General features: G+C 56.0%; 3 protein-coding genes across 6 annotated transcripts; 2 read left to right on the top strand and 1 right to left on the bottom strand.

Moving 5' to 3' along the window:
- Positions 1-319: 319 nt before the first annotated feature.
- On the top strand, positions 320-3,472 carry LOC105493964 (MAGI family member, X-linked). The gene is made up of 6 exons (XM_071088536.1): positions 320-413; positions 467-730; positions 1,525-1,607; positions 1,681-1,908; positions 2,008-2,140; positions 2,924-3,472. Exons 1-6 carry the CDS (start codon positions 320-322, stop codon positions 3,235-3,237), a joined length of 1,116 nt encoding a protein of 371 aa, XP_070944637.1. The 3' UTR covers positions 3,238-3,472.
- A 5,234-nt stretch (positions 3,473-8,706) lies between these two features.
- LOC105493925 (proteolipid protein 2) lies at positions 8,707-11,950 on the top strand. Its single transcript, XM_011761931.2, has 5 exons — positions 8,707-8,952; positions 9,984-10,136; positions 10,240-10,335; positions 11,196-11,286; positions 11,533-11,950. The coding sequence occupies exons 1-5, from the start codon at positions 8,857-8,859 to the stop codon at positions 11,553-11,555; spliced, it is 459 nt and encodes a 152-aa protein (XP_011760233.1). The 5' UTR covers positions 8,707-8,856; the 3' UTR covers positions 11,556-11,950.
- Positions 11,951-12,008: 58 nt separating this feature from the next.
- On the bottom strand, positions 12,009-23,025 carry LOC105493926 (prickle planar cell polarity protein 3). Of its 4 annotated transcripts, none has more exons than XM_071089036.1 (9): positions 22,667-23,021; positions 21,025-21,110; positions 20,136-20,319; positions 16,594-16,707; positions 16,153-16,290; positions 15,174-15,377; positions 14,891-15,095; positions 13,796-14,095; positions 12,009-13,140 (listed from the first exon to the last, which is right to left on the bottom strand). In XM_071089036.1, the coding sequence occupies exons 1-9, from the start codon at positions 22,706-22,708 to the stop codon at positions 12,533-12,535; spliced, it is 1,881 nt and encodes a 626-aa protein (XP_070945137.1). In that variant the 5' UTR covers positions 22,709-23,021; the 3' UTR covers positions 12,009-12,532. The 4 variants fall into 4 exon arrangements, with proteins under 4 accessions (XP_070945137.1, XP_011760235.2, XP_070945138.1 ...); XM_011761933.3 differs by having other exon boundaries at positions 14,891-15,077; positions 22,667-23,016; XM_071089037.1 differs by lacking the exon at positions 16,594-16,707 and having other exon boundaries at positions 22,667-23,025.
- Positions 23,026-23,897: the final 872 nt, after the last annotated feature.

Below are 23,897 nucleotides of genomic sequence, written 5' to 3'. Positions count from 1 at the left end.
GGGGAGGGGTCTGCCCGTGGTCACTGGGGACACCTGGGCACTCAGGGTCTGTAGTGAACTGGGAGGAGGGGAACTGGGGTCCCCTGGGGACCTGTGGAGGGGACTCCGGAGGTACGTGGGCCATGAGGGAACAGGCCCTCTGAGGGAATTCATGGGGGTAGCAGGGGTTGCCTAGGATACTTAGAGGGAGAATTGGGGGTTCCGGGGCTACGGGGTCAGGCCGTGTTCTCCCAGGATATCTGGGGAAACGGGGTCCCCTGAGATATCGTGGGCGAGGAGTTGGGCATCCAGGGTGATTGGGGGCAGTCGAGGACCTCACATGGTGTTCGGAGGAGTCCAGGACTGTTGCAGTCAAACAGCGATCTCCAGGGACACCGTGGGAGCAGGCGGGGGTGCACCGGCTACCCGCGATGGTAGGGGATCGCGTGAGAAGGGAGGGACAGCAGTGACCTCCGGAACTAACGAGGGAGTGGTCAGGGGTCGCCGGGTATCCTGAGGGCACTTCTAGGTCTTCGGGCGTCCGGAAGCGTGGGGGTTGGCCGAGGCCGAGGGTCGGCGTTGACCTGTCCCCTCTCCCGCGCAGGCCGCGGCCCCTCCCGGCTCGCCGGCCCCAGCGCCCGGCAGCTCCTGGCGCGGCTGGACGCGCGCCCCCTGGCGGCGCGAGCTGCGGTCGATGTGGCGGCGCTGGTACGCAGGGCGGGCGCCACATTGCGCCTGCGCCGGAAGGAGGGTGCGTGACGGGCGCTGAGCCTCCGCTGGGGGAGGGTTCGGAGAGGAGCTGGGTTCAGAGGGGCAGGCCTGGGCGGTCAGCAACTACTGCCTGCCTTGGGTGGGGCCAAGGGGCGCGATTTGGGGGGGCGGGGATAGGAGGGTGCTTCGAGTGGGAGGAGCCTTGGGGTTATTCTAGAATATTCCTTGAGGGTTATCACAGTAGGCAAGGGCTGCATTAGTTGAGAGTGCGGAGGTGGATCCCCGTTCTGGCCGGCGGGGCTTCGAGGGTCCTTTATGGGGAGGCGGGGCCTGGAGAGTTCTTGAGGGGTGGGGACGCAGCGAAGGGGCAGGCCTGAAATGTGAGTCACGGGGGTGGCGCCTATTGTGCCATGGGGGCGGGGCTTGAGATGTCGGGAACGGGATGTGGGTTAGAGGCTAATTAGAGGGCTTGCTATGGAAGGTTCAGGAGCCGAATTTTGGAGTAGCATTCTCCAGGGTGGGCCGAATGGTGTTACTTGAGGGATGTGTTCTGCGTGTTGTTAGAGGGAGATAGGAAGGCCTGGAAGATTATTCACATGGCTGAACCCAGGATTGTTTGTTAAGAAGGTGGGGTCAGAACAGTTATTTGTTTGGGCTGAGAGCCTTTAAGATTACTTGAGGGGATGGTGCGTAGTTAAATGGTGGGCCAGTTTGTATATGAGCTGCAGGGGCGAGGCAAGTAGATGGGGCTAGAATGTTAACTCAGGGAACAGGTCCTAGGTAGTTTCCATGGAATGTCCCCCGACAGCCCTCTCCACCACTTTTATCCCCCAGTTGTTAGCGTGCTGGACTCTGCGGACATAGAGGTCACAGATAGTCGCCTGCCTCATGCCACTATTGTGGATCACCGGCGCCAGGTAACATCTTATCCTTCTATTGGAGGCAACCTGCCTCAGGGCAAACTATGTACACCAGTGTCCTTTATTCCAGCACCGTTGGTTAGAGACACGTAATGCGCCTCCCCAAGTGATCCAGGGTAAGGCACGTAGTGCTCCGAAGCCATCCCGGGCCTCTGGTCATTTCTCTGTGGAGCTGGTCCGCGGTTACGCAGGCTTTGGCCTCACCTTAGGTGGGGGCCGGGATGTTTCTGGGGACACTCCACTGGCCGTGCGCGGGCTGCTGAAGGATGGTCCAGCACAGCGCTGTGGTCGTTTGGAGGTGAGCCCTGAAGACTCTTCCATTGGTAGGTGCTATCCCTGCCTTTGTTTGGGTGCTCTCCTTTTGCTTTTCCAACACGACTGCGTTGCACTCTTCCAGGTGGGGGACCTTGTGCTCCACATCAACGGAGAGTCAACGCAGGGCCTCACCCATGCCCAGGCCGTGGATCGGATCCGAGCTGGAGGCCCCCAGCTCCACCTGGTTCTTCGTCGGCCTCTGGAGACCCACCCTGGCAAGTCTCGAGGGGTGGGAGAGCCCCAAAAAGGAGTTGGTGGGTTTCCCAGGGGAGAGAAGTCAGAGATCAGTGAGGAGAAGAGAGAGGTTCACAGAGTGGAGAGGCTGAGATTCTGGGTGGGAAGGGTTTGGTGATCTCTTTGGGGAGGGTCTGCAAGAGGTCATGGTATTCTCACAAGTAGGGGCAGGGAGGGGCATAGGGTCCCAGGATAGGAATAAAGCAGGGGCAGGGAGGGGTGTCAGTCCCAAGGATAGGAATTTCAGAGGGTGGGCTTTCCAGGTACTGGGGAGAGAGAAGGGAAGGGGTCTAGGATAAAAGCAAGTGTTTGGAAGGAAGGGTCTTAGTTCTCAGAGGGGAAGGCAGAATGGATCTTAGCGTTCTGATCCACTGGGGGGGGGGGGAAACTGGATGGGGATCCAGAGGGTAGGGGGTCTAGTTCTGAAAAACAAAGGGTTGGTGGTTTGGGAGTCAACGGAGGTGGGATGAGAGAGGAGAGAGCAAGGGATCCTAGATGAGAGGCGTTTGATTTCCTTTGGAGATTGTGGGAAATGATTTCTGAGGGGCATGTTCTGGATCCAGGAGGGGAGGGGTCTCGGGAAAGGAGGTGTCGGCGTTGTGAGGGGTGGTGCCGATCCCGAAGGCCTCGAGGGGAGATTTCTCTAAGGGCCAGGGTCTCATCTCCCGCAGCCTTTGAGTTCTCCTGTCCACCCTCCGCCAAAGGCCCGGATTTCCCTTCCCTACTTCACCACCCAGTCTAATCCGTAGTCCTGTCATGGCTAGATCGCAGCCCAGATCCTGGAGGGCCGGAGGTAACGGGGTGTCGCAGCAGCAGCAGCACTTCCCCAGTTCAGCACCCTCCATCCCGGACGACGCTCAAGAAGACCCGGGGCAGCCCAGAGCCTAGTCCAGAGGCGGTCGCCGATGGCCCCACGGTTTCTCCTCCTGAGCGCTGCACTGAGGATCCCAACGACCAGATCCCGGGTTCCCCGGGGCCCTGGCTAGTGCCCAGCGAGGAACGGCTCTCGCGGGCCCTAGGGGTCCGGGGGACAGCGCAGCTCGCTCAGGAGATGGCAGCCGGAAGGCGGAGGCACTGAGCCTACCTCTGACGATGCGGGGCTCACTAGTTACCGCCCAACCTGGATCCGGCGCGTGTGGCCACCGGGCACTTGGCACTTCCCCGAGAGCTTCCACTTGGTCTGGTCCCCCCTCCCGCTGCGCAGTGGCTCTGCCCGCACTCCCCTTGCAGCGTCAGTGGTACGACCCTTCCAGCCCGGCTAGCCTGCGCTTCTGGTTCTGGGAGGGAGAGGTAATAAAATGGTTCGATCTGGTCTTGACTTGCCAGGCGCTCCAGGCGGGGTGGGGCTGCCCAGGCCACTCTGTAAAGGAGCAGGTGGGTTGATCCTGCTTCGAGTAATCGCTAACTAGCTTCATGCTGCTGCTTTCCTGCTTGCACATGGATCTTTGCTTCCGCTGGTCCTCAGCCTGGCGTGGTTTGTTTTTCTCTTCCCCGTCTCCTGCTCCTCTCCTTGTTCATCAATTTCACCTTTTTGGAGGTGTACAGGGTCTCACACACAAATTATTGTGCATGGCATGGAGAATGCAGAGGTGAGCCTGTCGTGGCGGGACTGCACCAATGTATCCACAGCCCTGTCTTGGAATCATCCAGACCCTCAACTGACGTCGGGATAGCAAGGCTAGAAGCCTAGAAGCAGGGCGGCTTCCTTCGCCAGGGACCTCTGGTCTCCCATTTCCGGCCTAGTCTGCCAGCTTTTGCTGGCATGTAGGCTACCACTCTCCGGGCATCGGCTGGGGCCCTGGATCCCCCTTTGGGGCGGAGCGGGGAAGGTGTGAGTCAGCGCCCCTGGGCGGGCCGGGCTAAAAAAGGTTGTTAGAACCTTTGGGCCGTGCCCCCATTTTCCGTACATGGTGAAGAACTGCAGCCGGGCTTGTGTGCACTGGCCACATACTGGGCGTTCCCCGCACGGGAGAGGCCGAGAGTTTCCTTCACCCTGCGAACAGAGCCCCGCAGCCAGGGCTTATATGGCCAGCGGGACGCCAACCGGGGTAGCCGCGAGGAAGGCACTGGCAGAGGACAGAAATGTCCAGTCACCTCCGCTGTCACCACATCCTGAGCACTCAGCCCCATCCCCCCCGCCAGGAGGGAAGCTGTGGTCTGACGGAATAGGCAACTTTCGCCCCTGTGGGGAGGGGACGGGGAAGGAAGAAATAATTTAAAGGATCCGAGTGCGAGAGTCCAGGTGGCCTTGGAGAGGAAAGAGGAACGGCGAAGACAAGCTGCGAGCTGAAGAGTGAAGAGGTGAACACTTGAGTGGTTAGAGCTGTAGATAGACATTGTGGGGAAGTGTGCCAGGGTGGCTTCCAGCTACCCCTGACTTAGAGCCTGGTGGAGATGTGGTTCTTCAGAAGTTAGCATAGGGCTCAAGAGCCCCAGTCCTATAAATACAGTCACACCCAAGAGACTAATAATAGTAACCCCGGCCACCATGTACTTAGTTTTATCCCTGCTACTGGCTCTATTGCAATATTTATTTTCATCTACAGTAGTTGCACATCTACTCAACGATCCGAATATGTCCATTTCACAGAGGAGGAAAGTGAGGCCCAGGGAGTGCAGATAGCTTGAGAGAGGAGGATCAAAGCAAGATTTAATCAAGGCCTGATTCCCAAGTCTGTCCTCTTAATTTCACCTGCATGGAAACCCAACTGTATACATTGCACTGTGCTAGGTACTGTGGAGATGCTGGAGGAACAAGACATACAATTTGTCTTTGTGTAGCTGATGTATGTAATGAGGGTAGACAGATGTCAGACAAAAAAGACAAGAAAATGAATAACTAAAAAACCAGGTCAGTCGTGGTGGCTCACACCTGTAATCCCAGCACTTTGGGAGGCTAAGGCTGGTGGATCACAAGGTCAAGAGTTCAAGAGCAGCCTGGCCAAGATGGTGAAACACCATCTCTACTGAAAATACAAAAATTAGCCGGGTGTGGTGGCAGGTGCTTGTAATCCCAGCTACTCGGGAGGCTGAGGCAGAGAATTGCTTGAACCCAGGAGGTGGAGGTTGCAGTGAGTCAAGATCACGCCACTGCACCCCAGCCTGGGTGACAGAGCGAGAATCTGTCTCAAAGAATAATAATAATAATAATAACCAGACATGGTGGTTTGTGCCTGTAATCCCAGTACTTTGGGAGGCTGAGGTGAGTGGATTGTTTGAGCCTACGAGTTTGATACCAGCCTGGGCAACGTAGAGAGACCTTGTCTCTACAAAAAGCTTAAAAATTATCTGGGAGTGGTGGCTCATGCCTGTAGTCCCAACAACTTGGGAGTCTGAGGTGGGAGGATCACTTGAGCCCAGGAGGTCAAGGCTGCAGTGAGCCATTATTGCACCACTCCACTCTAGCTGGAATGGCAGTGAGACCTTATCTCAAAAAAAAAAAAAAAAAAAAAAAAAAAAAGGCCAGGCATGTGGCTCATGCCTGTAATCCCAACACTTTGGGAGGCTGAGGCAGGTGGATCACCTGAGGTTGGGAGTTCAAAACTAGCCTGACCAACATGGAGAAACCCCGTCTCTACTAAAAATACAAACTTAGCTGGGTGTGGTGGCGCATGCCTGTAATCCCAGCTACTCAGGAGCCTGAGACAGGAGAATCGCTTGAACCCGGGAGATGGAGGTTGTAGTGAGCTGAGATCATGCCATTGCACTCCAGCCTGGGCAACAAGAGCGAAACTCTTTCTCAAAATAAATAAATAAATAAATTCAGAGAGAAGTGAGAGTCATGAAGCTATGAAGCTAGCAAAAGGAGGTTATATTGTGGGAGATGATGGTGGGCTTCTGGCCTCTGAAAACATAACTCTTGAGCTGGAACCTGAATGACTAGAAGCCAGGTATATGAAGCACTGAGCGAAGGGCATTGACAGCAGGGGGAATAGCAAATGCAAAGGCGTTGAAGCGGAACCAGGTTTGTCTTGTTTCAGAAATTCAGACGTGTCCTCGCAGAGTTGGCAAGCACATACTTATCACTGGGAAAAGTATGTTTCATCCCTTCCACTATTCACTCACTCTTCAGGCAAGCGGGGCTGAAAGAGGGGAGCTCTTTCCTTAGTTTTGAGGGGCCTTGTGTTGGCAGAGAGAGCAGGCAGGCCCTTGGGTTGAATCCTCCCGGCCATCCAGTTATGATTCTCCCCCACATCAAATGAGATGAGAATAAAAACAACATCTAGTCTGGAGAGTGTGTCCCTCAGGGTAACTCTGGGATCCTGATTCCAGGAGACCAGATGCATGTCTTAAATGCAGAAGTTAAGGCTGAGCTGGGGGAAATTACTTGCTCAAAATAACACACTTAGCCAGGTGCGGTGGTTCACACCTGTAATCTCAACACTTTGGGAGGCCAAGGCAGGAGGATTGCTTGAGATCAGGAGTTCAAGACCAGCCTGAGCAACATAGCGAGACCTTGTCTCTACTAAAAAATAAATACAAACAAAGTGTCTACAAATGTCACTCAGCCTTACACCCCAGGAGCCATCCATTCATCTTGCCAGTCCCCCAGAAATAAACTTTCCTATTCCTCATGTACAATTGTGCTGACTGGCCCCTCTCTTCAGAACCAGGAAACTGAAGGCCAACATTTAGGGCTAGGACTTCCTTGGGATTGCAGAACACAGAATCAGACCTTGGGCTCTCTGGGCTCTAACACTATTACAAAAAATGTTTTTTTAAATAGAGACAAGCTCTCACTACGTTGCCCAGGCTGGTCTCAAACTCCTGAGCTGAAGTGATTCTCCCACCTCGGTCTCCCAAAGTGCTAGGATTACAGGCATGAGCCACTGCTTCCGGCCTCGGGCTCTAACACTAGAAACAATGCTTGCCCTATTTCTGAGCAACTCAGTGCTCACCAATCCCTGTTCTCACACAGCCTTTACACTGGCAGGGTCTTATCCTCATCACTGCTCAGAGGTTTATTCCACTGTCCACAATCCATTATCCAAAACTCTGGAGAACAAAAAGCTCTGGAAACTGGTGGTTTTCCCACAAGATAGACACTATTTGGTTGCAAAACCTGACCTGATCTAATGAGGAACAATTTTCTTTCTTTCTTTCTGTTTTTCCTTTTTTGGAGACAGGGTCTTACTCTGTTGCCCAGGCAGGAGTGCAGTGGTCTGATCATGGTTCACTGCAGCCTTGAACTCCCGGGCTCAAGCAACCCTCCCACCTCAGCCTCCCGAGTAGTTGAGATTACAAGCATGCGCCACAATGCCTGGGCTATTTTTTTTTTTCTTTTTTTCTTCCTTTTTTTTTTTTTTGAGATGGAGTCTTGCTCTGTCACCCAGGCTGGAGTGCAGTGGCGCAATCTCTGCTCACTATAACCTCCACCTCCCGGGTTCAAGCAATTCTCCTGCCTCAGCCTCCTGACTAGCTGGGATTATAGGCGCGCACCACCACACCCGGCTCATTTTTTGTGTGTTTTTAGTAGAGACGGGGTTTCACGATGTTGGTCAGGCTGGTCTCGAACTCCTGACCTCGTGATCTGCCTGCCTCGGCCTTCCAAAGTGCTGGGATTACAGGCGTGAGCCACCGTGCCCGGCTGCCTGGGCTAATTTTTAAAATTATTTGTAGAGACAGGGTCTCACTATGTTGCCAAGGTTGGTCTCTAACTCCTGGGCTCAAGCGATCCTCCCGCCTGAGCCTCCCAGAGTGTTGGGATTACTGTCATGAGCCACTGTGCCCAGCGGAGGAACACTTTTCAATCCTTACCCAGTTATTGTGAACATTCATACCTTTTCTTGAAGACATACCATTTTGTTTCTTTGTTTGTTTTTGCTTTTTGTTTTTGTTTTTTTTTTTTTTTTGAGACGGAGTTTCACTCTTGTTGCCCAGGCTGGAGTGCAATGGCGTGATCTTGGCTCACCGCAACCTCTGCCTCCCAGATTCAAGCGATTCTCCTGCCTCAGCCTTCCAAGTAGCTGGGATTACAAGCATGCATCACCATGTCCGGCTAATTTTTGTATTTTTAGTAGAAACGAGGTTTCTCCATGTTGGTCAGGCTGGTTTCGAACTCCCGACCTCAGGTGATCCACCCGCCTCAGCCTCCCAAAGTGTTGGGATTACAGGCGTGAGCCACGCGCCTGGCTTTTTTTTTTTTTTTTTTTTTTTTTTTTTTTAAACGCTACAGCTCCAAACCCCGCTGAGAGTATATGCACGGGAAAACTTTCTGAAATCAAAAATATTCTGAATTCTGGCAACACACTGGGCCACAGGTCTTTCGGATTTAACTCTGCCTAGGCCGTTTTATTCAGTTAAGGAAACTGAGTCACTCCCTCCCAAAGCCAGATTCCCGCGGTTCTAAGCTGAAGCTGTCTCGGGTGCATTTGCATTCCAAAAAGGCGAGGGGTCCCTCTATTACTACTCCTGGTACCTGGAGCTGCCAAGTACCCTGGCGATGGGGCGCCTCGGGGGCTGTGCGCCGGGCTGGGAGTATCCTTGGCGGGCGGGGCGAGGGGGCTTCCGGGGCGGCAGCCACCTGGCCCGGCTCCGGCCCCGCCCGCGTCATCTCTGCGCGGTGATTCACTCCCTCCTTCGCCCCGGGGCCCCCTTCCCGGCCAGACGGCGGGCAAGACAGCTGGGTGTGCAGCGTCCTCGAAACCACGAGCAAGCGAGCAGATCCTCCGAGGCACCACGGACTCCAGCCCATGCCATGGCGGATTCTGAGCGCCTCTCTGCCCCTGGCTGCTGGGCCGCCTGCACCAACTTCTCGCGCACCCGAAAGGGAATCCTCCTGTTTGCTGAGATTGTGAGCGACCTGGGGCAGGCGCGTGGGCAAAAGCGGGATGGGGTGGCTGGACCACGCGGAACTGGATGGTCCGGGTGAGGCAGGCACTTGGCCGGGGCGCTCGGCAGTGGGGTGCAGGTGGGTGGGTTCACGGTGAAGGCCCGAAACCCGGGGCGCAGGGCGAGTCGGTGGGGTTTGACGAAGGTTGTTGAGATCTGGTAGCCCCCGGGGTGAGGCAAGGAGCCTATAACGCATACGGAGGGCTACATGGGGGGAGCTGCGTTAACTCATCAGTGGACTCATCGAAGGGGTCCCAGGGTGCTGGGAAGTCGGGGCCTCCTGCGGCAGGGCGTGGCGCGGCCTGGACACAGGAGGGCGGGCTGGCAGCGCGCCCAGGGGCAGGGCCTGTTGGGGTGGGGCCCCCCCTCGCGCTAGTCCCGCGGTGTAGAGGGCCCCGCCCTTCGCCAGTTCTTCCTTGCCCTTCTGAGGCCGGGCGGGATGTCCTTAGGTTTTCGGGGTTTCCACCCTTCTCAAAGTGGGCGCCGCCTTTGAGTCACTTGTAAAAGGGGTGCGGCGCCTTTAAGGGAGTCCTGCCTCTCTGGTGTCACTCTCACCGCTTCCCAAAGGGGTTGCTGGGGGAACCGCGTGTTCAGCCCGGGTCAAGGCCACAAAGCCGGCGTCAGCGGGGCTCACAAAACACCTGGCAGCGCCACTCCCCTCAGGCTGCCCATATCCTAGAAGGGAAAAGGGGAGGAAACTGAGGCACCCAACTCTACTTCTTACTTGCTGGGTGACCCTGGCCAAGCCATTAAACCTCTCTGCACCTCAGTTTTCTCATCTATAAATTAGAGAGAGTAATAATAGTACCCAGAACATTAGATTGTCGTGATGATTGAATTTGGAACACAGTGAGCACATAAAAAGTGTTTAGCTATTATTGCGTGTCATTTCCCCAGCGCTCATAGTCATTCGAGTACGGGACTCCTAATTTAAACCAATCTCCTCAGCCCTGGTTGCTGATTGAGGTCCCCTTTCCCATGTCACCCTTCCAGATATTATGTCTGGTGATCCTGATCTGCTTCAGTGCCTCCACACCAGGCTACTCCTCCTTGTCGGTGGTTGAGATGATCCTTGCTGCTATTTTCTTTGTTGTCTACATGTGTGACCTGCACACCAAGATACCATTCATCAACTGGCCTTGGAGTGTGAGAAGGGGTCCACAATGGCAAGGCCAGGGAGGGGTCTGGGCAGTTAGGATTGTCTGGGAACTGTGGATGCTGACTTCCCTCTTCTCCCTACACCTCACAGGATTTCTTCCGAACCCTCATAGCGGCAATCCTCTACCTGATCACCTCCATTGTTGTCCTTGTTGAGAGAGGAAACCACTCCAAAATCGTCGCAGGGGTAAAGGCCATGGGAGCAGCTCTGAAGCACAGAGGGAAGGGTTTGAGGAGCCAGGGGCCATTTCTGCCTTAGCTTCCAGCAGAAATCGTGTGGCCCACAGCAAGTCACACTTGTCCTCAGGGCATGGAGGGAAGTTTGGCACAGGACTTGCTTTTGCCTCCCAAGGTCTTCATTTGCTGTGAAGGGCAGTCCCTTGTCAGACACAAGGACCTTGGTGAGAAGTACAAACAGGTGGCCCCTTTGTCAACACACTGGACTACCATCTGCAAGAACTTTGTCCCAAATGTAGTAGGAATTGGGGCTGGGCGCAGTGGCTCATGCCTGTATTCCCAGCACTTTGGGAGGCTGAGGCTGAGGCAGGCAGATCACTTGAGGTCAGGAGTTCAAGACCAGCCTGGCCAACATGTCGAAACCCCGTCTCTACTAAAAATACAAAAATTAGCTGGGTGTGGTGGCAGGTGCCTGTAGTCCCAGCTACTCAGGAGGCTGAGGCAGGAGAATCACTTGAACCCAGGAGACAAAGCTTGCAGTGAGTCAAGATCATGTCACTGCACTCCAGCCTGGGTGACAGATGGGTGACAGAGTGCGACTGTGTCTTAAAAAAAAAAGTATGAATTGAATTGTGCCCCCTACGTGTAAGGCCACAGTGTGGCCTCCCTGTGTTGAGGGGTATAGGAGGAGGGAGAGTGGGGTAGGATGCATTCTCTTGGCCTTTCCCTGGGGTTCTTTGGCTTCCCAACCTGGGGCTTGAGTCCCGTCCTGTATGGGGCAGGTGCTGGAGGTGGTAGATGCAAGAAGATAAGAGACTGAGTAACCTGACTTCCTAATCTAACCCTCCTCACTCCTATCCTGTCCCCCAGGTACTGGGCCTAATCGCTACGTGCCTCTTTGGCTATGATGCCTATGTCACCTTCCCCTTTCGGCAGCCAAGACATACAGCAGCCCCCACTGGTAAGGGTGTGTGTGTGTTGGTTGGGGGTAAGGGGGTTGCTGAGAGGGCAGAGGAGAAAAAGAAAGGGATCTCTTAAAGGCATGAATGCCAACTCTGGTCCCGTATTGGTACTGATGGCTTTTGTACCAATAGGTACCATAAGCTTCAGTATTCTTGTGTGTAAAATGTTCATGGACTTTGGATCTTGTTTTTAAAAATGGGCATATAGATTCAGCCAATGCTTTCTCTCTTTTCCTCACCTGCAGACCCCGCAGATGGCCCGGTGTAGGCGAGCTCCCTTCATTTCCCTCTGCAATCTGCAAATAACTCCTCCATTGAAATAACTCCTCCCCACCCCAACAACAATATTCCCAGCCAACCAACTCCCACCCCCTCATAGAGGTAAAAGTGCCTTAATTGGGAGACTTTTGTCTTCCAGCCTGCCAATCAACCCTCCTGGGTGTGGCCACCATACGCCTGTGCCTAGGTCCTCCTTCTGCAGGATCCAATAGGAGACACCAGTTCTGCCTGAACCATGCCCCCACCTAAGTCACAAAATGAGGGAAGGGGGGAGTTAGATTTCAGAGTCAAGTCCCCAGGTTGGGACCCACTCCAAATAATCTCCTCGGTGTGGGCGGTGGTTCTGTAGAGGGATAAATGAATAATAAACATTGTTAAAATATATGATAATGAATAAAGTAATCCTTTCATCAAATGTGGATAAATTTCAAGCATCAGGAGGGGGAAATGGAGTGGAAACAGCTGGGGCAAGGAGGCAAAGAAGCCAGGTCTGTTTTACAACAAATATTAAATTACTTCAATAATACAAACGAAAGTCCTGGTGCGGTGGCTCATGCCTGTAATCCCAGTCTTTTGGGAGGCAGCGGGAGGATTGCTTGAGCTCAGGAGTTCTAGACCAGCCTGGGCAGCATGGCGAAATCCCATCTCTACCAAAAAATTAAAAAATTAGCTGGCACGCTGACACGAGCCAGGAGTCCCAGCTACTTGGGAGGCTGAGGTGGGAGGATCACTTAAGCCCAAAACTTTTGAGGCTGCAGTGAGCCGTGATCATACCACTGCACTCCAGCCTGGGCAATAGAGCAGATCATGTCTCTAAAACAGAAACAAAAATAGAAACAAACAGACAAAGGAGGGAGGAAGAGGATTTATGACTTGGGTTGTGGGGGCGGGGTGTGGGGGTGAGGGGCATGGGCCTCATCGTCTACTCTGACTGGAGAATGGAGCCACCTCCAGGAAGGCCTGCCTTCAAGCCACGATGCAGTTCTTGTCTCGGGTCTGTCGGGTCTGTCGAGGCATCCCTGGGCGAGAGTCCCTGGGGAGCGATAAAGATGGGGAGTTGAAGCTCTCCGTTGCATTGTCCTGAGCAGGCATGGGCCTGCACAAATGCGGGGGCAGAGGGATGCGCTCTCCTAGGAAGAAGCCATCATCCTCTGAGGATTCGGAACTGGAACTGGAGGGCGAGCTGGAGCAAGATCCCGAGTCTGACCCTGATCCCGCGTCACACTGATAGTGGCGACGTCTGCTTGGGTGGCGGTGGTGGTGGTGGTGATGGTGATGGTGATTATGACGGTGGCGGTGATGGCTGGGGGCCCTGGGTGGGGGACTGCGTGGCCTGCGGCGCTGGGCCGGGGGTGCACTCAGGGTCCGGCGCGGACCTCCTTCAGACACGAGAGGGTCGCGGAAGCTGACGCGTGGGGTGCTCTGGCGACCGAAGGCACTATCATCTGGGCGCAGGTTAGGCTGGCCGGGGGACTCTGGGGGCGGCTCGGGGGCACTGCGGAGCCCCAGCTCCGGCATGGAGTGGCGGTGGGGAGCCCCTCTCAGAAAGCGGGAAGGCTCCTCGGGGCCTGTAGCTGTTAAAGGGGAGACAGAGCGACTCCTTGTATCTGCCCTCCCACTGGCCCCCTTCTGAGGAGAGGCCTGCGAAAGGGCCTTCTTTCCTCCACTAAGACTGGGAAAGTGGGGGCAGGGGTCGGAGAAGGGCAGGGAGGTGGGGAGTCTGGGAAGTGTGAGGCCTGGAGCAGGCTCTGCGTGGAGAGAGGGTTGGAAGGAAGAACACGGAGCAAGATGGGACTGGTGTGGGGGGCGTGGCCAGGGCACGGGGCGTGGCCAGGACACCGAGGGTGCCTTCGGATGGAAGCGGTGTGGCATAGTTTGGAGTAAATTTGGTTTGCGATAAATGGAGTGGGGCCTGACTGCAGAGGATGAAGAGTGACCAGCTGGAGAAGAGGAAGAGGAACTTGGGGTCAAGCAGAGACAAGTTGAGGTAGGGGACCGGCCCTGTATTGACAGGGTGGAACCAGGGTTCACGAGGCAGGTGTAGTTTGGGATGGAGACCAGGCCTGGAATGGCGTGGGGAAGGAGGATGAGCTGAGAAATGGGCGGGGCCCAGGGATGCAGCAGGTGAAGGGTCTGGGCCAGTCAAGGAGGAAGGGCCAGGGTTGAGGCAGGGGCAAGGAGGTAGGGTTGACTGGGCTGTGGCTGGGTGTGGCTGGAGGGTTAGCTCACCTGGCGCTGACTCCGTGCAGGTGCCTTTGGTGGTGGTCTCTGATGCCCCCTCTGCAGCAGAGAAAGAGGCTGTGGAGGCTGCAAGTGGGGCTGTAACAGTGCCGGCACTCCAGCTGCGGCGGCCCGGTCCTGGAGCCGTGGGCTCGGACCCAAGGCTGCAGGCTCGAGAGCAGAAGATTAGGCCTCGGCGTGGCAGGAATGGACGGCCCAGCAGGGCCCGCCCACAGCGACTACAGCAGAAGCAGCGGTCTGAGGCATGCCAGTGCTGGCCCTCGTAAGCCATCTGGCCTTGGTCCAGGCCTGTGGGGAACCACCAGGGGGAAAAACTGAGGCAGAACCCCCAGGCATACCCCCACCTCTCGTGAATGAGTCCCTTCTCAGGAAGAGGTGGAGAATCCCAGGCAGGGCACCCCTAGGTGCCTTCCTCCCTCCTCCAGAATGGGGCCCTTTTGGAGAAAGCAGGAAACAGGTTTTGGTTCTCTCCTGGGGACTGGCTGGTGAACCTCTCTCTCACTCCTCCCTTTCTTTCACAGGGTGCTCTCTCCCAGAGCCGGGTGGGCATTGGACTCTAAGATTCGGGCCAGGCTTAGACATTAAGGGGTGGCTCCAGGCGGAAGGAGAATGGAAGGCTTGGCCTGAACAGGAGGCTTGGCTGATAGGGGCAGAGCTTAACAGGTGGGGAGTGGCCCTAGTGAGAAAGGAGTGGTTCTCAGAGGGTAGGGTGTAGCTGGAAGCTAGGTCTGACCTAGGCTGATACAGGAGAGTGGAGGAGAACCGGGCACAGCTTGGGGTGGTGGAGGCTAGGGGTAGGGGGAGCCCTGGGGCTGGAATTAGAGCACGAGCACCCTCTGGAGGTGGGTGTAGACATGCGGTGGTGGCCTAGCATTGTGTAGGTGGGGTTTAGAAAGCATGGCATAGTGGGGACATTGGGAGTGGGACTTGCAGCCAAGCATACAGGCCTATAGTGTTGGGGCTGGACAAAGTACAAGGCACAGTGGAGGATGGGGCCTGGAGGACAGGAGGAGTCCTGGTGGGGTAGGGCTGTGGCCCAGCTGTCCATCCATCCCTCTGTCCAGTCCCACCGCATTCACCCACCGATGTGCTCCCCACAGCCATCACAGTACTCCGCATGGCGGGCCTCGTAGCAGGCGCAGCAGTGGGGGCGGCTCTGACGCATCACGTAGCGCTGCCCTCCTAGGGAAGCTTCACACTCAAAGCAGCAGAAGTGATCCATGTGCCAGTGGCGGCCCTCAGCCTCCGTGCACTCAGGGGAGAAGATGATCTGCGGGACGCAGGCCGTCTGTGGCTGTCAGATGAGCCTGCTCCTGGCTCTGCCCACCCACCCTCCACTCCCACCCCTGGGCAGGGAGGCCCAAACCTCGTCACAGGCTTGGCAGCGTGGACGCAGGCATTCGGCATGGTGACGCCCGCAGTAGACCTTGCCAGCATGGTAGAAGTAGATGAGGTCAACCAGCAGTTCCCGGCATGTGGTGCACACGAAGCACTGTGGGTGCCAGCAGGCACCCAGGCCTGCACGGCTGGCAAACACTGCAATATCTCCACCTCCAATCTGCTTCCCACACTGCCACGAGACAAGCACCAAGATGGTTACCATTACCGTCACCAAGATGGTCAGATGGATGGGGTCAGCCAAAGTATGTTACACTTGGGCCTTTCCCACGGTGAACCTTTGTGACCAGCCCCACCCACGGGGTAACTTTGACACAGGCCCTGCCTATACCAGGGATGGGGTTGGGCGGTACCTTAGAGACTGACCCTGCTCATGGGGGAAGCCATAGAGACAGGCCCTACCCATGGTGGGTGGCCTTACAGGCAAGCCTCCCTCATCAGGGGTGGGGAAGACAGACAGGCCAGGTGTAGTGGGGGAAACCACAGAGACAGTCTCCACCCACCAGGACCTTAGCAATAGATCTCACCTAACAGTAGGATCTAAGGACAGGCCCTGCCCACCACTGGGCCCTGCGGACAGGCCCTGCCACTGTGGGTCAGCTCTTGAGGACAAGTTCTGACCACAGGAGGGCCAAAGAGACAGCCCATGCCCCATGTCCACTGCACAGAGGGGGAGAAAAACACGCTAGGTCCTCCTTACAGATAAACCCTACACGACAGTGGGATCGATGAGACAGGTTCCTGTCCACCAGGGGTTGCCTTAGAGGCAGTCCCTGCCCAACAGTGAAATGTGAGGAACAGACCCCGCCCACAAGAGGGGACCCTAGAGACAGCTCACTGGGGCTTAAGGTGCAGGCCTCATCTTCCCAGTGCTTGGAAGATGTGTCCTGCTCCCCAGGGCTTGGAGCAGAGGCACTGCTCACTCGCTGAGGCCCTCCACGGCTCACCTCCTCACAGATGGCCCCAGTGATGGTCACCGGGAAGATGCGCACGATGCCACGCCCCAGATTCTCCCGCTTCCGCTGCTGGCTAAAGGCTCGGAGCTCTTTCTTTTCCTCCTCTTCCAGTGCTGTGCAGTACTGTGCCTGGGAGGGGAAGGCATCTCTCAGGCTCCTCCCTTGATGCCTGTTCTGCCTCTCTTCCAGACTTCATCCATGTCCCGAAAGTTTACTTCTATGTCTTTCTATAGATGGTGCCTCCTGCCTGAAGTACCCACCTCTACTTCCAAGGCCCAGCTGTGGTTTTGCCAAGGAATGTCCCCTGATGACCCCTGCCTGTCTGAACCACTCACCTCAGATCAGCTCACCCTTCCTCCTCTGACCCTGCCCTGCACTGGCCCAGGCTATGCCCTGTGCCTGGCATGCCCTTCCTGTCTTCTCTCTCCTCACCTCACTGTCGTGTGGGGGCAGCTGGTGCAGCAGCTGCTTGATCCTGTATTTCTCCCCAGGACTGTTGACGTAGGGGACCTTATCCTCTGGGAGGCAGCTGAAAAACTGATATACCTGGGAGGACACAGGAGTGGGAGAAAACAACTGAAATGAGAGGTGAGTTGGGATACAGTGAGATGGCGGGTCCCTATTTCTCTGAGAAAATGAAAGGCATCAGGAGAGACCTTCTGACTTCCCCATCTCTCCTTCCTAAATGCAGATCATTTCCCTCAGCTCCCAGCTCCCAGACACGCTGAGGGTTCCTGCATGTCTTGACCTCACTTCCTCCTCCAGCTGCTGATCCACTTTTTTTTTTTTTTTTGAGACGGAGTCTCGCTCTTTGCCCAAGCTGGAGTGCAGTGGCGTGATCTAGGCTCACTGCAACCTCCGCCTCCTGGGTTCAAGCGATTCTCCTGCCTCAGCCTCCTGAATAGCTGGGATTACAGGCATGAGCCACCGCTCCTGGTCTACTGGTACACTTTTCTTTTTCCCTTTACAGGAAAATTCCTCAAAAAGTTATGAGCACTTGTGTTCACTCCACTTCCTCTCCTTCCAATCTCTCTTGAGCCTACTCGAGGCAGGCTTCCGTTCCCATCCCTCTTCCAAAGCTGTCAAGGTCATCGATGACTTCCCCATTGTTAAAATAATAGTTCAGGTCTCAGTCGTCATCAGACTTGATGATGGCAGCACTGCACCAGGCTGGAAACACTTTCTTCCCTTGGCTTCCAGGACACCACACAGTTCAGGTTTTCCTTCCACCTTATTGGCTGCTCCTTCTTTGCCCCTGTTTTGTCTTCTCCTCAACTAGCTGACCCCTAAATGCGGGAGGATCCTAGGACTCAGCTCTTGGTCTTCTTGCCTCTGTCTACATTCAGTTTCTTGGGAATTACACTCAACCTTATGGCTGTAAATATCATTTACTTGGCTAATGTGTCACCTCCAGCCTGTGACACATAATGACAAACACATACGTCCAGCTCTGTAACTTATCCCTTGAGTTCCAGGCAATGTGGCTATTTAGAAGTCTAACAGGCATCTCAAACTCCAGATGACCAGAACTAAACTTATGCTCTTACCCCTTAAACTCGCTCCTGTCTTGGCCCCTCCCACATCAGTTAATCTACCTATCCTCAGAGTCATCTTTCACTCCTCTTTCTCCCACCCCCACAAGCAAATCCTCTGAGCGCTACTTCCAAAATATAGGCTGAGCACCGTGGCTCACACCTGTAATCCCAGCACTTTAGGAGGCCCAGAGGGGAAGATAGCTTGAGCCCAGGAGTCCAAGACCACCCTGGGCAACATGGCAAAACCCCATCTCTACAAAAAATACAAAAATCATCCAGGCGTGGTGATGCATGCCTGTAGTCCCAGCTACTTGGGAGAGAGTGAGACTCTCTCTCTCTCTCTCGCTTTATTGAAATGGAATTTCACTCTTGTTGCCCAGGCTGGAGTGCAATGGCATGATCTGGGCTCCATGCAACCTCCGCCTCCCGGGTTCAAGCAATTCTGCTTCAGCCTCCCGAGTAGCACGCGCCACCACGCCTGGCTAATTGTTTTGTATTTTTAGTAGAGACCAGGTTGTTTCTCCATGTTGGTCAGGCTGGGCTCAAACTCCCGACCTCAGGCGATCTGCCCGCCTCAGCCTCCCAAAGTGGGGGGATTACAGGCGTGAGCCACTGCGCCCAGCCTATTTTTTTTTTTTTTTTTGAGACAGGGTCTTGCTCTGTCGCCCAGGCTGGAGTGCAGTGGCGCAATCTCAGCTCACTGCAACCTCTGCCTCCTGGGTTCAAGGAATTCTTGTGGCTCAGCCTCCTGAGTAGCTGGGATTACAGGCTTCTGCCATCATGCCAGGCTAATTTTTGTATTTTTAGTAGAGATGGGGTTTCACTATGTTGGCCAGGCTGGTCTCAAACTCCTGACCTCAAGTGATCCACTCGCCTTGGCCTCCCAAAGTGCTGGGATTACAGGTGTGAACCACCATGCTGGCCTCTCTCTCTGTCTGTCTGTCTCTCTCTCTCCATATATATATAACTCCTTTCACTGCCAGCGCCATCATCATCAGGTTCCTCACTGGTGTCCTGATTCCACCCTTATTCTTCCAGGCTGTCCTCTGCTCACAACCCTCTTGCGACTTTCCCTTCATTCACAGGCAAAGTCAAAGTCCTCTCCATAGCCCCTGCCACATCTCTGACCTGATCTCCAGCTGGTCTCCCCCTTGCTCACTCTGCTTCAGCAGCACTGGCCTTGCCGTCCCTTACATATGCCAAGCACACTCCTGCCTCAGGACCTTGGCATTAGCTATGCCCTTTGCCTGCGTGAGTCACTGTAACCTTAGATATCTGCATGGCTCACTTCTCACCTCCTTTCAGGCGGCTCAACCATTACATTCTCACAGAGGCTTATTCTGGGCACCCTATTTACAATTCTAGTGTCTCTCTCCCTCCCTCCCTCCCTGCCTCCCTCTTTCTTCACCCCACATTCCTTGCTTTTTAATTCCATAGCCCTTATACCATCTGACATATATTTACAGGTTTGTTTATTGGGTGTTCCTCCTTTCCAGAATCTACCCTCCACCTGGGCAGTTTTTTTTTTTTTTTTTTTTTTTAAGGAGTATCACTCTGTTGCCCAGGCTGGAGTGCAGTGGGACGATCTCAGCTCACTGCAACCTCTGCTTCCTGGGTTCAAACAATTCTCCTGCCTCAGCCTCCTAAGTAGCTAGGATTACAGGTGTACACCACCACACCCAGCTAATTTTTGTACTTTTAGTAGAGACGGGGTTTTGCCATGTTGGCCAGGCTGGTCTCAAACTCCTGACCTCAAGTAATCCACCCGAATCGGCCTCCCAAAGTGCTGGGATTACAGGCGTGAGCCACCACGCCTGTGGGCAGATATGTTATTTTGTGTTTTGCTCACTGCTGTGTCCTCAGTGCCTATAACAGTGTCTCACATGCAGTAAGTGCCCCATAACTATGTGTTGAGTGACTCAATCAACGAAGTCATGTGGTGAATGAAGTGCTGGGAGGGTAGAACAGGGAGTGGGACCATGCATGGTGGCTTGCTCTTGTAATCTCAGCACTTTGGGAGGCCGAGGCAGGATCACTTGAGCCCAGGAGTTCAACACCAGCCTGGGCAACAAGGGAGACCCTGTCTCTGCAAAAAATTTTTAAAAATAGCCAGTCATGGTGGCATGCACCTGCAGTCCCAGCTATAAGGGAGGCTGTGGTGGGCAACAGAGTGAGGCCCCGTCTCAAAAACAAACGATCAAAAACAATAGGATTGGGGTGAACAGGCCCTGAGCAACTGGTCCCTCAGTCACCCAAGGTATGGGGGGCTGATCACTCTTCGATCACAGACGGGCCAGAAGGACCCTTGGTCTGGCTGCACACTCTAGCATAGCCCCAGAAATAGGTTCCCACCTGAGTGTGTGTGTGTGTGTGTGTGTGTATGTGAGCATTAGTGTGCAACCACTGGACAGCAAGAGTGGAGGGCTGGCCTCTGGTCACCTGCTCCGGCTTAAGGCCTGGGGGCACCCAGGCATACTCCTCCGATGCACAGCCTGAGTCGTCGTCGGAGATGGAGTGGCGCTGGAAGTCCGAGATTAGCCGGCACATGATGCGTTCCAGGTCCACAGGCACCGCGTGCACTGCGTGCTCCTCCCGCGGGCATTTGCAATGCTGGCAGATCTTTCTGAGAGGGCCGGGATGGGGGTCAGTTACTAAGGGGTCGCCCACCTGAACCCCTCGGCAGCCCAGGTCCAACGGAGGAGCCGGGACATGCAGATTATCACCACCAAAGGGCTGTGAGCAGGGAGGGGGATCTGGGCCTGGGGGCGGGGCTGCAGGAGGTGGGCCTGTGAGCCAGGGAGTGGCTGGGCTGTGAGCCAGAGGACAGGTCGTGGGGAGTGGGACGCTTTGTGGGGAAACTCACTAGACACAGGCATCTACCCTGTGGTGAGGCTCTGAACTTGTGGGCTCTGAGCCTGTGGGTAGGGCCTGAGTCTGGGGGCTGTAGGCGCTGTCTATTGGGTGCAGGGCTCCAGCAGGAGGATAGGACGCTGGGCCTGGGAGAGTAGGTCTGAGTCTAAGAGGGGTGGTGGAGGCCAGTGGGCCGCGCTCAGCGCTAGGGACGAAGAATCTCCCTAGGGATGCGACTCAGCGGCTACAGTAGAACTCTTCTAGGGGCGGGGCTGCATGGTGGGTGGAGCCCTCCTGGGAACCGGACTTTTGGGAATGAGTTAGGGGGCGGGGCTCTGAATCTGAGCCTGAGGCTCTTTTCCCCACTGCGATCCCTCTGTAGGCGGAGCTCAAGCGTAGGGGCGTGGCCTAAGCCTCCTGGATTCCCCCCGAAGGCGGAGCTCTGAAAAAGGCGAGGCCCTTTAGGGGAGCCACTTACCTCCAGCCGTGGAGCAGGAAGCCGGGGCACTGCTCCCTGCAGGAGTTGCAGGGCTGGCCCCGGTCTGGGTCCTCTGCCTCTGGAGGCTGCAGTGGGCGGGAGCAGATGCAGGGCCGGGTGAAGCGCGGAAGCAGGGAAGGAGAAGTCAACGCCCGCCCCTCCACTTCATTGCCCGCGACCGCACGCTGGGGCCTGTCTTACCTGGGCAGCGCTGGGCAGGCTGGGACAGCGCCCAGAGTGCGGGGGAGCGGGACACAACCGAGGCAGAGGCGGGGCAGTTGAAGCCACCTCCTTATATGTCCCCTTTTCAGGGAATTCCCCTCCCTAGGCTGGCCTCGAATCCCCCCTTCCCGTCCGCCCCTAGCCTCAGACACCTCCCACCAGCCTTAGATCCTTCCAGGGCTCAAGCATCTCCCCGAGAATTCAGAGTACTCTCCCCACTAGGGCACAGAGCCCCTACTCTGGGCATCCTCTCCCAGGCTTCATCCTGGTTCCCTCTCCATCTACGCCGCCAGCAGCACTCCAGTTCCACAGGGTAGGAGATGAGACCCCATCCTTCCTTGAGATCCCCACGTGAACCCCTGCCCCTCTCTTCACAAGCTCAGGAGCTCCTCCCCCAAACCCTGGCCTCATGCCCTGATACCCAAGGAACTGGGGACCCTTCCCCAGGATCTCAGGAGGTGCCTGCTGAGAAACCCCCATCCCAATAAACCCCCATCCCAAGAAACCTTGGCCTTTACCCCCCCATCCTAGGGCTATTTATTCCTTCTCTGGACCACCAAACCCAGACCCCACATTCCCAGGTCAGAGACCCACTCCAAAGGAAGTGAAAGACCGTCCTGTCTAAGAAGTCAAAAACTCCCTTGCTCAGGGGGAACCCTGGAAGCCTTGTTCCCCCAAATCCCAGTCTCTTGACCGTCAGCATTTCGGCATCCCAGGAGTGTAGGACTGATCCGTCCGTCCACATTCCTCCAAGGTACTGTGTCCTTTAGAAGCTGAGGAGGTCCGCCGGGCGCGGTGGCTCACGCCTATAATCCCGGCACTTTGGGAGGCCGAGGTGAGCGGATCACCTGAGGTCAGGAGTTTGAGACCAGCCTGACCAACATGGTGAAACCCTGTCTGTACTAAAAATACAAAAATTAGCCAGGCGTTGTGGTGGGCGCCTGTAATCCCAGGTACATGGGAGGCTGAAGCAGGAGAATCGCTTGAACCCAGGAGGCGGAGGTTGCAGTGAGCTGAGACAGCGCCACTACACTCCAGCCTGGGTGACAGAGAAAGACTCCGTCTCAAAAAAAAAAAAAAAAAAAAAGAAGCTCAGGAGGTTCCTGCTCAACCTAAGTCCCCAGGACCCAGTCCTCTGGCCCTCAGGATTCCCTCCCACAGTTCACAAGAGAGGGGTCCCCACCAGCTCCCAGGAGTGCTGATGAAAGTGTGCGGAGAGGTGATTAGGGGGTTTGGGCCACCAGATCTACACCTTCCTCCATCCATTCGCCTCCAGCAGCCCCAGCCCCAGGTCTGGGAATGCAGGGGATGGGATTCCAAGACCCTCTGTGGGGCACCTATTCACTATGCCTATCAATTGCCCCCTCGCCCGGGCCTCAATTTACCCCCGACCCCCACCGCTGCCCTGACTCCCGCTCACCGCACGCCCGGAGCGGCGCCTCCGGGACCCACGCGCGAACATGGCGCGCCCGGGCAGGGTCAAGCCAGGCCGGGTCAAGCGAATGTAATCCTTGGGACCGTCAGGCCACCGCGCGTCCGGCCTGGGAGCTCGGTTCCGTAAACCTGACACCCTCGTGGGAGGAGCGCGCCCCGCAGGGCCCGCCCTTGGGCATGTGGTCTCTCCGCTGCCACGGCGCCCCCTGCCTAAAGGTGAGCTGCACGCAGCCCCGGGTGCCCCGCGGGAAAGGCCCCTGCCCTCCCGCTCTGGGCCAGTGCGGGGCGTCACAAGGCACGACCCCCAGAACCCCGGTGTGCCACGTAGCCTCTCACGGGACCTGGGGCTTGAGGGCTCTGTAGTGGAGGATGGGGAGACTCGGAGGTGGCCAACTGGACTGAGAGGGGTGGCGCGCTAGGGTGCTTGTGTTGACATTTTGTGTCGATTTATTTCGGATGCTTATTTGGGAGAGGGGTTAAAGACATCTCTTGGCTCCTCCCCACTGGTGAGGCTCCGAGGGTCTCCTCGATGAATGCTGTAACAATGGCCCCCAACCTCACCCGCGGCCCCAGCTGGTGCTCGCTGGGAACCTGGGAACCTGGCCCTAGCCACTAGAGAGCTAGATCTTATACGCACTCCTCCCTTCTCATTCCCCTCTCAGAGCCAGGCCAGGTTCCAAAGCCCTCCTCCCTTATCTCCCCTCATCCTTATAAGCCTAGCTGTCCAGCCCCGCCCCCGCCCCCAAGTCCTGAGAAGTACCTCTTAAAGCCTTCCCTCCCTCACCTCCATTTTTCTCTCTCCAATTATCCTCTTCCCCAGCTCAGTTCCAGGGCTGGGAGCCTCTCCTTCGCGCTCTCAGGCTTGGCTGTGCCTCAGGGCTGGGAGGAGGGAGTCCCATGGCCTCAGTCAGAACTCGGGCTCCTGGCCCGGGTCTCTAATTAGGCACGGAGGCTGCAGCGGCCAGGCCTTTCATCGCGGGCGCCAGGGACCTCTTCCCGCCACCCATTACACATGTCCCTGTCACTTCCCGTGGAGTGGAGAGGTAAAAGAGAATAATGAACTAAGGAGTCACCTCGGCGCCCCACCTCCCGGCCTTGCCTAACCGGTCTCCCATTTCTCCAGCCTGGGCTGAGGCAGGGAAAGGTGAGACAGCAGGGTCTGAAGATTAGGGAGGGGGTCAGGCAATGTGAGGTTTCCTTCTATTCCGATCCCTTGG

Source organism: Macaca nemestrina, chromosome X (genome assembly GCF_043159975.1).
Source record: "Macaca nemestrina isolate mMacNem1 chromosome X, mMacNem.hap1, whole genome shotgun sequence".
Classification (NCBI taxonomy): Eukaryota; Metazoa; Chordata; class Mammalia; order Primates; family Cercopithecidae; genus Macaca; species Macaca nemestrina.
This window is presented reverse-complemented; position numbering and strand designations above follow the sequence as displayed.